At 55.5% G+C, this 10,820-nt stretch overlaps 1 protein-coding gene across 1 annotated transcript; it reads left to right on the top strand.

Moving 5' to 3' along the window:
- Positions 1 to 2,486: 2,486 nt before the first annotated feature.
- On the top strand, positions 2,487 to 10,240 carry NLE1 (notchless homolog 1). Its single transcript, XM_086763054.1, has 13 exons — positions 2,487 to 2,545; positions 2,838 to 2,981; positions 3,057 to 3,274; positions 3,380 to 3,459; positions 3,751 to 3,827; positions 5,132 to 5,229; positions 6,651 to 6,843; positions 7,308 to 7,443; positions 7,821 to 7,867; positions 8,021 to 8,223; positions 9,180 to 9,339; positions 9,430 to 9,500; positions 9,989 to 10,240. The coding sequence occupies exons 1-13, from the start codon at positions 2,537 to 2,539 to the stop codon at positions 9,999 to 10,001; spliced, it is 1,449 nt and encodes a 482-aa protein (XP_086619180.1). The 5' UTR covers positions 2,487 to 2,536; the 3' UTR covers positions 10,002 to 10,240.
- Positions 10,241 to 10,820: the final 580 nt, after the last annotated feature.

Below are 10,820 nucleotides of genomic sequence, written 5' to 3'. Positions count from 1 at the left end.
TTTTAAAGAGAGGAAGATGCAGTTTACAAATGTGTCACTGAGAAACTGTGATCAGCTTCACAAATACTTGACCCTGTCTCAAAACGACTTTTAAGCAAAATATCTGGAACAGGACACAAGCCACAACAAAGAGGGGAAGGTTTTGCTGTAGTTTCTAGTTCTACTACTTGTAATTTTTAAACACGTAATGGCGAAGGCCGAGGGGCCAGGTCCCCAGCACCGGCCACTGGGGAAGCGAACCTGAAACGGTGAATTCATTGGCAGTGAATGACCCGAAAAGTTCCAAGTTTTATTTTTCCTTACTTGAAATAGATGCGTATTCAACTGTAAGATAAATGTATTTTACTTCATAACTGCATTAACTTTTGAAGGCAGCATAGAATGATGAGGAGCGAAGCCCGGACAGTGTAACTCTTCCTTGTCGAGCTCTTACACCTGCAACCACACAGCCCTGCTTCCGCCACGGGGCAGACCCCAAAGCCAATCTTGCACTGGTGCCACGCTCTGCTCCCGATCCACGACTCTGAATGCAGCCCGTGGTTTGAGGAGATCGTACTCTGTAGAATGCTCCGTTTTCTTTCCTCTCCATCCCATGAGCAAGGAAAGTAATTGCTGCCATGTGTTGCTGCCACTCTCCATAGCTTGTTGTCCTCCAACATAGTATTGAATTCCAGATGTTTGGTTTACAAAGAAAAACAATTTTTTATGACCTCTGGCCTTCTCCCTGACATTGTCAACACTTGCAACTTGCAACACCTTTAGTTTAAGTAAAAAAGCCACAGTGTTACACAGCTCCTCTCTTTTTTTTTTTTTTTTTTTCTCTTCTCCAGTTAATTGATTTTGCAGGGTATCAAGAGTACTCAGTGTCTCACCATTATGTTATCACTACATTTTTACTATACAACACTTCTATTTTGGGTTTTTTATTTTACTCTTATGATTGCTTTTTTCCTCAGACTTGTGCAAAAAAAAAAAAAAAATCACTTTGCAAAGAACTCAAATCATCTCCAATGTTCGGAATATCTTGATTGACTAGCAAGTGTTATTCTGTTGCAATATTTGATTGTATAGAGACACACTGTATTGTCTATAAAGCAAAAAAGGCTGTGTATAGGTTTTTGGTACTATGTACCACCTCTTATTTCTCTCATGCCCAAGTATTCATGTACTTAAAACATACTATATTTAATTGTGTTTTGATTTAAAATATATAAATATTAAAATTTGTGTCAATTTTCTGTTTTGATGGGATTTGACTTTACATATATATATTTTTTTAATGGGAGTCTTGGGGCTTTATAAAAGAACCAAATCCCTGAACAGTTTGTCCTTGGTACATTTGTACACGTTTATTAATAGTTAATGGGTGATGTTAATGGCAGTGTGGTGAAACAAGACTAATTTCTATCTAAATACGCAATAGGAAAGTGTTTTAATTGTGGAACACAGCAGAAGTTGGGCAGGGAAACAGGTAGAAGGGGCAGGGCTTGGACCTGTAGCATGGTGTTGAGCTATGTGCGCACACTCAAATCTTCTGTGCAGGAAAGCTGAGCCCTCACCTGTTCTGCATGCAACACTTCCTCATTTTTCCACCTTGGCAGGATCCAAACTAACCAGCTGAGTGTGGCTGGGCATTCCAGGTGGTGGATCTGGGTACAAATACTGCTCAGGGCTGTGTTTCCTTCAGCTGCTGCGCTGCCCGGGCTGGATGTGGCTCAGCTCAGCAGCAAACACCTGGAGTGCTGCAGCTCCTGGAGACTGATAAGAAAAAATTCCATCAAAAAAAGAAGGGAGGAGTCTCTGCCAGGGCTGCGCCGCGTTCACGGGGCCTCTCCCTGCTCTTCGATGGGAAGGCCGTGTGCCAGGGGCTGCTGCGGACCAGCCCAGTGCCTGCTCGGGGCAACTTGTCAAGAGCTGGTTTGCTTGAACAGCGGCCAAGGGGCGAAGCGAGGCTTGGTTGTTGATTTGGACGCCCCCTGCCAGTTTTTCCTCCTCTCTCCGTAAGTGGTGCCTGGATGTGATGGAGTGTTGGTCTCCAGGGTTATGGGTAGCTGATCCTCACTGTGGTTGTTACTGGTTTGCACCGGATGGGGTGGGTGACATTGAATTTCTCACGGTGTTACATATTTGTGTGGCAGATTTGAGTCTCCGTGCAGTATCTCCCTGCCTCCCGTCCGGCCCAACGAGCCAGCGTTTATTTGGTGAATAAACCACATTTGATGGCAGCCCCAGCCCTTCTCTCCTTTACTCAGAAGGATTTACACACACTGCACCCAGGCGGGCTGCGGCGTTGGATTAATTTCTTACTGGAGCGGGATATTTGGGGCAATTCGTCCTGGTTTTGCCGCTTTTCGTTTTAGAAACGCGATAAATCCCCTGTTCCTCGGGGCGGAACCCGCCCACCGCGGCCTCGAACCCGCGGCCCCCGCAACGCGGCGCCGCCCTCACCGCCGGCCGCCAGGGGGCAGCAGCGCGGCGCCCAGCGCTTCCCGCTCCAGCGGGGGCCGCTTCCGGCCCACGCGGGCCGCGCAGGCACATGGCCGCGGTGAGCGGGGGGAGCGGGGCCGGGGCCGGGGCAGCAGCACGTCGGTGTGGGAGGGGTGGGGGTGCTGGGGCGCTCCGGGGTCCCCTGACCCCTCACTCCCCCTCCGCGGTTCCCCCGTAGGGCTCCTCCTGCACCCCCCCCCCCCCCGCGTGGGGTCCCTGTAGAGCTTTTCTTTCCCCGGGATCCACAGCGGGTTCCCCCGTCGCGGCTCCCACGCGGGTGTGGTTGCGCGGGTGGGGTGCTGTGTGCTCGGCCCCGGTGGGATCCCCGCTCCTGAGCCCCCGTCCCGCAGAACATGTCGCCGGACGAGGACGTGCAGCGGCTGCTGATCCAGTTCCGGGACGAAGCCGGGGAGTCCCTGGGCTCCCCCTTCGACGTCCCGGTCACCATCACCCCGGACAAGCTGCAGCTGGTCTGCAACGCTCTCCTGCAGAAGGTGAGACCCCGCTTCGAGCTCCCCGGCACCCCCCAGCCCACCCTGGGCCCCCCCTCGCTACCTTTCTGCCCCCAGGATGAGCCGGTGCCTCTGGCCTTCTTCGTCGGCGATGCCGAGATCGTGGCGTCGCTGGAGAAGACGCTGGCAGGGCAGAGCGTGGAGACGGAGAAGGTGCTGGACGTCATCTACCAGCCGCAGGCGGTGTTCAGGGTGCGGGCGGTGACCCGCTGCACCAGCTCCCTGGAGGGGCACACCGAGGCCGTCATCTCCGTGGCCTTCAGCCCCACCGGAAAGTACGAGGGGCTGGCTGCGGGCGGGGGGCTTGGGGTCGGCAGTGGCTACCGTCATCCCCTACTCTGGTGGCACCACGCTGAGCCGGGGTCTTCCTCCTCTCCCAGGTACCTGGCGAGTGGCTCTGGAGACACCACTGTCCGCTTCTGGGACCTCAGCACAGAGACGCCGCAGTTCACGGCCAAAGGTGGGCGCGGGGGTGTCCCAGGAGGGCAGCTCCTGACACCCCTCCCTCGGGGACCCCCTGCCCGCTCGAGGGGACAGAGCGGAGCCTGGGTGCTGCCTGAGCCGTGTGGGCTGGGACCGCGGCTCAGGGAGGGAGCAGCTCTCTTTGACTAACGGAGCAGAGGAAGAGGGTCTGGCCAGGAGGAACGCGGAGGGTTCCCCCCACCTCCAGCCTCGGGGCGGCTGCGTGCCGGGGCCTGGGGACAGACAGACACGGCTCTCCGTTCACACCCACTCGCGTTCTCTCTGCCAGGTCACCGGCACTGGGTGCTCAGCATCGCCTGGTCGCCCGACGGCAGGAAGCTGGCCTCGGGCTGCAAGAACAGCCAGGTACGCGTCGGCTCCCTCCTCCCTCGGCGCGCGGCCGGGTGGGTCTGTGGGGGCGTGGAGGCTTTCTGCAGCCCTGTTCTGAACTGAAATGAAACCTGGTAAAGGGGCTGTGGGGGATCAGGGGCAAAGACTTGGTTTTTCTGGGGTGAGAGGTGTGTATCCAGTTGTCCTGTTCCCCAAAGGAGCTTTGCTTGTGGGTGCGTCCTGGTAGTTGCGAGTCGCATCTCTGAACTCTGCGCTGCGCAGGGCTCTGGCTTTGTCGCCTTTGTAGACCTCTCGCCGCTGAGCCCTGCTGTCTCGTGGCAGACGCTTTTCCCTCCCCGCAGGAAGGAGTCCAGGCTTTGGACGCGGTCCTTGGCAGACGGCTCCATCACGAGGGAGGTGTCTGGAGTGAGAGAGGGTATCGCCCGGCCAAGCCAGGGCTGCTGTTTGCATGACCCAGACATGCAGCAGCAGCCTGTTTCGCAGTGCTCCTGCTCAGACACAGCTGAATTCCCGCTCACAGGAACGCGAAGGGGGCCCTGCCCCGGCTGTGGGGCAAAATGCGTCCGTTTTGGGTGCGCTTGAGGGCAATTAAAAGTGAGTCAGTAACTTGGGAGGCTGTAGAGGGGCGGTCACTTGCTGTGACCTTCGAACGGTCTGGGATCAACGAGAGCTGCCCCGCACTTGGTTTCTGAGCGGCCGCTCCGTCAGGCTCCTGTGATACCAGCCCCAAGGAAACGGGACGGGCCAGGGTGGCTCTGCCCTGGTTTGGTGCTCTTCTGGCTTTAATCTAACACAGGGAGCTGCTTGTCCTCTTGTTTCCCTGTTTCTCCCAGGTTCTTAAGCAGGAGATGACTAATGCCTTGGCTCTTTGGATGAACATTTATGTAGAGAGAGAAAAAACAAGAGACAACCAGCGTGTGTCCCGCCCACAGAATCCGATAATAAGTAGCATTTAGCGTGCTCTGGCTTTCGTCGCGCTCTGCAAACATTCGCTAACTCCCTGGCACAGAGTGTCATAGGCTCAGCCTGTTTTTTGGGGACCTGGACGGGTTTGGAGTTGAGGCAGATACTTTTGTAGCGGCAGCGTTTTAGGCAGAGCGGAGGGTGACCAGGTCTCATGCTTGGAGATGTCAGCTGATTGCTGCAGGGATTTGGAAAGGCATCTGGCCCTCCTGCCCCCCTCCCTTTTTTCTCCCTGCCTCTGCCAATGTAAATGCAACCCCAAGGACACCTATCCTTTCTAAATGGAGCCCAGCGTCCCTGGGATTCACGTGATGCATGTGGCCTGACACGACCCTCTTGCTTTCTCTCTTGGACAGATATTTCTCTGGGACCCAGCCACCGGCAATCAGATCGGCCGGGTGCTCGCCGGCCACTCCAAATGGATCACGTGTCTGTGCTGGGAACCGCTCCACATGTAAGTGAGGGGCCAGCCCGGCCCTTCCCCTGTACTCGTACGGAAAAGAACAGCCTGACCTGAAGGGCACGGTTCCCGCTTGCCTTTCCCCGTTACGGTGTGCAGAGGGGCTGCGTGCAGGAGAGCGTCGCTCAAGGCGCGCTGGGAAAAATGTGTCTAGCTCGGAGCCAGGAGTCTCAGCCGCTGCTCACCGTCCCTGTGTGGCGCTGGGGAAGTCGCTGCCAGGCTATGACTGTTTTTCTCTGTATAAGAGACGTACCTGCCTGCAGAAAACAATGTCTTCGAGGTGCTGGACAAACGTTTGAGGTGTTACTCCCCAGCATGCAGAGCGGGGAGCCTGCGCGGTGCCCGAGCTCAGGCTCTGCAGAGCGCTCCCTTTCTGCATCCTGGTTGCCTGTGTCGTCTGGTTTATTTATCCTGAGGGCTGATAAACTGTGCAACGCGATCCCCTTATCCCTTCGAGCAGCTAAAGCTCTGTCTGAGAGGTGGGTGGAAGGGGACAGTTGTAGCCAATAAGCCAAGACATCTTAAAATAAATAAATAAAAAGAGCCCCTTCAGAGCAGATCCTTGCAAATTGAATTTGCCAGTAGGAAACTCCAGTTATTTGCAAACCGTTAACTGGATTAGCGAAAACTGATTATCAAGGAGGATGAGGAAATGGAGAGGAGGGAGACGACCCTGCCAGGGCTCCGCTTCTGTCTCCAGCCAGCTGCGCTCCCCGCTCAGTTCCTGCGCAACAGGAAGAGCCGTGCTCTTCCACACTGCTGCTGGTGCCGGGGACCACTTTCCTTGGCGTTAAAACTACGTTGAGTGGTGAAGATGTGCAAAGGACAGGGGGCTCTTGGCTCCCCTGTGGCCAGCTGCTTCCAGGTGTGGCTCATGGGGACCAATTTAACACGTGGACAGGCATTGCTGCTTTTGGCACGGCGGCACTCGGTGTCCACAGGCGAGCACAGGAGTTTCCTGCCGGAGACGAGAGCATTCGACGTGTTCCCGTTACTGCTGGGCTGCGCTGCCTGCGTAAGGCAGGCTGATCCCCCTGCCCAGGGCTCTCCCCAGCCGGTGCCCGGGGAAGGTGCCAGTTTGTGGTCCCCTCGTTAGCCAGCGGGTTAAAGCTGCTCCCTGTGAAAACAAGGTCATTGCCAAGAGCTCAGGTGCCAGGTTTGCCCTGGGCTGATGCCTCCGGCGCGCAGCCAGGAGTCGGTTTGGAGGGAAGCATCTGTCTGCCCGTCTTCCACCTTATGGGATCTTGTTGTTTGTAGATCCGTGCTCTGCCCCTGCCCAGCCTCTCTCTGATCTTCAGCCAAAAGAGAAAGTTCTCTTCTATTGACTTCTGGGCCCTTGAATCCTCTGGGGCTAGTTGGGGAAGAGCTTGGTGGAGAAGCTCTGTGCAAATGGATTTGATCTTTTTTTTGCCCAGAAACCCTGAGTGCCGCTACCTGGCCAGTGCCTCCAAGGACGGCAGCATCCGCATCTGGGACACGCTGATGGGCAGGTGTGACAAAATCCTCACGAGCCACACGCAGTCGGTGACGTGTGTGAAGTGGGGTGGCGATGGTTTGCTCTACTCCTCCTCCCAGGACAGGACCATCAAAGTCTGGAGGAGCCAGGATGTAAGTGAGGCGGGGAGCCCCGGGGCTGCTGGCGAAGGGGGCTGGACACGCTGTGCTGTAGCTCGCTCTGCTCTTCCTGGCACAGGATGTACCCTGGAAAATGGAAGTGCAGGGTGGGTGCTGCATCCTGTTGACCCAGCAGAGCCTGTTGATTAGCGTGATGTGGAAGGGGTAGCTCTTGTGCAATGTTTTCATCCCTAAAAGCATGAAATGGGGGTAAAAGCTGGAAACACCCTTGGAACAACCTGTCCTGGTGGGTTCCTTGCAAGGCCCTGCAGGAAACAGGTCCCTGAAGCTCAACGGTGTCATTTCATCCCTGCCAAGCCTGGCTGCAGTCCTGCTGCACAGGCAGGAGGGTTTGGAAAGTTTAGGGTCGCTGCCTGCAGCGTGATGGGTCCGGTGGGTCCTGTACAGTCTGGCTCTGTCCTGCCCACCCCTCTCTAAGCGGGTGGTTTTGTTTCCAGGGGGTCCTCTGCCGCACCTTGCAGGGCCACGCTCACTGGGTGAACACCATGGCCCTCAGCACTGACTACGTTCTCCGCACTGGTGCCTTCGAACCTGCTGAAGCCACCATCAACCCCCAGGATGTGAGCGGCTCCCGTAAGTGCAGCACCCGCGTTGCAGGCTGAGGGAGGATAACGAGGAGACCTGATGTCTCCTCTTAACGCTGCCACGGGCCAAAGCAATCTTGAGAGCTGGGAGGAGGTCCTGTGCTGCTGTTGGTCATGCTGGCAGCCGTGATCTTCCTTACGCACGCACAGGGTTGAGCAGTCTGGGGGATGGGAAGGCCACCCTGTTTTCAAGGGCTGTTGCTCCCAGTATCGCCCTTGGCAAAGAGGAAGTAGGTGACCAGTCACAAACGCATCCGCTTGGCCCACAGACCCGGCATTGGAATTGGCATCACAGGGTTATAAAGTTTTCTTTCTCCTAAGAACTGCAAATCTTTCTTCCTTCCATTCTCCCTTTCTCTCTTTCAGTGGCAGAACTGAAGGACAAGGCACAGCAGAGGTATGACCAAGTCAGGGTAAGTCCCTTTTGTCCCCACTGTCATTTCTAACACTGTCACTGGTGGAAGCAGTAAACGTGCACGGCTGGCTGTTGATCCCAACACTGGTGTGCTTCCGAGCTCTCCGCACCTGGCTTGTACAGGACTTTGGCTCTTTCGTCCCTTTCTCAGGGCCAGGAACCGGAAAGGCTCGTCTCGGGGTCGGATGATTTCACACTGTTTCTTTGGAGACCAGCAGAAGACAAGAAGCCGCTGGAGAGGATGACGGGCCACCAGGCATTGATTAACCAAGTCCTCTTCTCGCCAGACACTCGGATAATAGCCAGCGCTTCCTTCGACAAGTCCATAAAGCTCTGGGACGGTAGGACAGGAAAGTGAGTTGGTTTGTTGTGTTACAGAGGTGGTACGGGGTCTGTGTGTAAGGCACGGGTTATGCAGAGATGGGCCGCATTGTCATTGTCCAGCAACTCCCTGGTGTGTTCAGCATCTCTGTGGCCTGAACTTACACAAAGTAATTCTGCTGCCTCTCTCTCTGCCCTTGAGATGTCCCCTGTCCACGTCCACTCCTCTTGTGTGACAGGGTCTGTGCTTGGCCGGCTGCATGTCACCCAGCCACAGCACTGCCTGCCACCCGTGCGGCACACGCTGCCTGCTGCAGGGTCGGTTCTCCGGGCCAGGAGCAGCTGCGGTGGGATGGGATGTTCCACTCGGCTGCCCTCCTGAAGACATGTGCGTTGCACGCTGTAGACTGACCCGGTTTAAACAGTTCCTGTGCCAGAGAACAGCTTGTTCTGGACGACGCAAATTCTTGCAGTTACAAGTGGTGCTGGTGGTGTTTGGATGCTCCTGCAGTCCAGCTTTTAACCTTCAGCTGGAGTATTGGTGACCTCTCTGGGGCAGAAGTCCTTCCTTGTAGATCAGCCTTTACACTGATGAGCTTAGGTTTCATGTCAGTAAGTTTAACGATTCTTCTAAATCCAGGCTGCTCAGCCAAAGAGGAGGAGGACACATCCGTATGATGAGGCTGTAGTGTTCCCTGCTGGATAAGGATTTCTTGGCAGAAGAGTTCAGATAAAGAGCCGTTGTCTAGAAGGCTCTGAGCCCAACTGGGAGGGTTTTTAGATGGACTGAACCCCCTATGGACTCTGTATAGCAATTGACTGCCTTGTGTGTGCTGGCTTGGGGTGTGCTGGGCCTCCTGTGACCGTGTTCGCTTGCTCACAGGTGGAGAAGAAACGTGAAGGCTGGGCAAGGGCAGGTTTGGAACAAACCCAGCTGCCTGCTCCTCTAACAGCTTCTTCATAGCTTCTTCATGCCTTCTCCACGCCAGGTACCTGACGTCGCTGAGAGGGCACGTCTCGGCTGTCTATCAGATCGCCTGGTCAGCCGACAGCCGCTTGCTGGTGAGCGGGAGCAGCGACAGCACGCTGAAGGTCTGGGACGCCAAGACAAAGAAACTGGCCATCGATCTCCCTGGCCATGCAGATGAGGTGAGGTGTCTGGCCGAGCTGAGGTGTTTGAGAGAGGCAGGAATAGCTCCTCCTCCCAGCAGAAATAACTGGGTCTTTCCCTACTGCTAGGTGTATGCAACGGATTGGAGCCCGGACGGACAGAGGGTGGCGAGCGGAGGGAAGGACAAGTGTTTGCGGATGTGAGTAACCTGTTGGGTGTCCGTAGAGGATGTTGCAGCTACTCCATGTGTCCTTCAGAGCTGCAGTCTCCTTGCAGAGACCTTCATGTTTAGGGCATGGTCTCTCCTTGCAGAGAGCACAGTCCTGGGCCAAATTCCAGCCCGGAGACCTGACCTCCCTCAGGGCAGGAGCTGCTGCTGTCCCCTGGGAGATAACTGGAAAGCAGAGTCCCTCCAACTGAGCAGTCGGTGGTGAAATTTGACTCAGATATTTTGGCTCCTGAAGCGGGGGAAGGAAGGGTTACACCAGTTGGTCGCATCCTTCCTTTCTCACCTTCCTGCCTCTCCCAGTTATGCAGACAGACAAATTCCCATGAGCTGGTTGCCATTTGACCTCGGCTGATGAAGGAACCCAGGCCCTGCTGTGCTGCTGTCGTACAGTACCTGCTGGGCCATGTGGCAGCGCTGGTGCTGGACCACAGGGACGCAGCAGCTCTTTCTTTTTGCAGATGGCGTCGATAGGAGCAGGAACACAATGCCACCAGTCCCGTCCTAAGCTGGCCAGCCCATCGGCGTAATCTGCCTGGGAGATCTGCGAAGTGATGGATGACAAAGGCTGACCCGAGCACGTCTTCCTGTTCCAGTTGGCTGCTCTCCCTCGTGGACTCTTTCCTTATATTTATTTAAGGAAATTTTAATTCCAGAGCTGTGCTTTGCAGGATGATTTCCTCTGAACATTACAGGAGGGATATCTCATCTGCCTCCATCTCAACTGGCTTTTTATTGCAATTTCAGCCTTACAGCAGCCTGCCGCCTTGAAAGGGGCAAGCGAAGGGCGGGGACAGCTCATGCCCTTTCTTGCTATGTGAGGAATCGTACAGGGAAGAGGCTTTTAGTAGGGTTATCCTTGTGTGACCTTCAGAGAGGGCGAGAGGAAGGGGAAGATCCAGCACATTACACTGCAGAATTGTGCTCGGCTGCATGCCTGCGACAAAGATCTGCTGAGAATTAAGGTGTCAGGGCTTCTCGTTATTCCAGTGAGGTTTTACCTTTCCACTCAGGCCGTTTCCCTGTGGGCTGTGCCGACCATTATCTGTTAGTGATCCTCCACGTCCACAGCAGCTCACCCCTCTGCTCATCCGTTCAAGGTGCAACAGGCATGGACTTCAAATGGCACGGACTTTCAGGTCTCGACGACTCTTGGAAGTGGGGGAATGAGGCGCTTGTGCCTCTGAACAGGGAGGAGAGCGCCCCTTTCCCATTCACTGCCGGCTCAAGGGGGAAGGAAGGGGTGGGGAAGGGGAAGAACGGAGCAGGCGTTTTGGGTGGTGGTTTGTCCCT

The sequence above is a fragment of the Chlamydotis macqueenii genome, chromosome 19 (assembly GCF_036417535.1).
Source record: "Chlamydotis macqueenii isolate bChlMac1 chromosome 19, bChlMac1.mat, whole genome shotgun sequence".
In the NCBI taxonomy this organism is placed as follows: Eukaryota; Metazoa; Chordata; class Aves; order Otidiformes; family Otididae; genus Chlamydotis; species Chlamydotis macqueenii.
The sequence above is the reverse complement of the archived record's forward strand: the minus strand, read 5'-3'. Positions and strand labels throughout refer to the sequence as shown.

Bases quoted from the DNA above. Each gene is read 5' to 3' on its own strand.
- NLE1 (XM_086763054.1), top strand. The intron at 5,230-6,650 runs GTAAGTGAGGGG...TTTTTTGCCCAG, and splicing joins TGCTGGGAACCGCTCCACAT to AAACCCTGAGTGCCGCTACC. The intron at 9,340-9,429 runs GTGAGGTGTCTG...CCCTACTGCTAG, and splicing joins TCCCTGGCCATGCAGATGAG to GTGTATGCAACGGATTGGAG.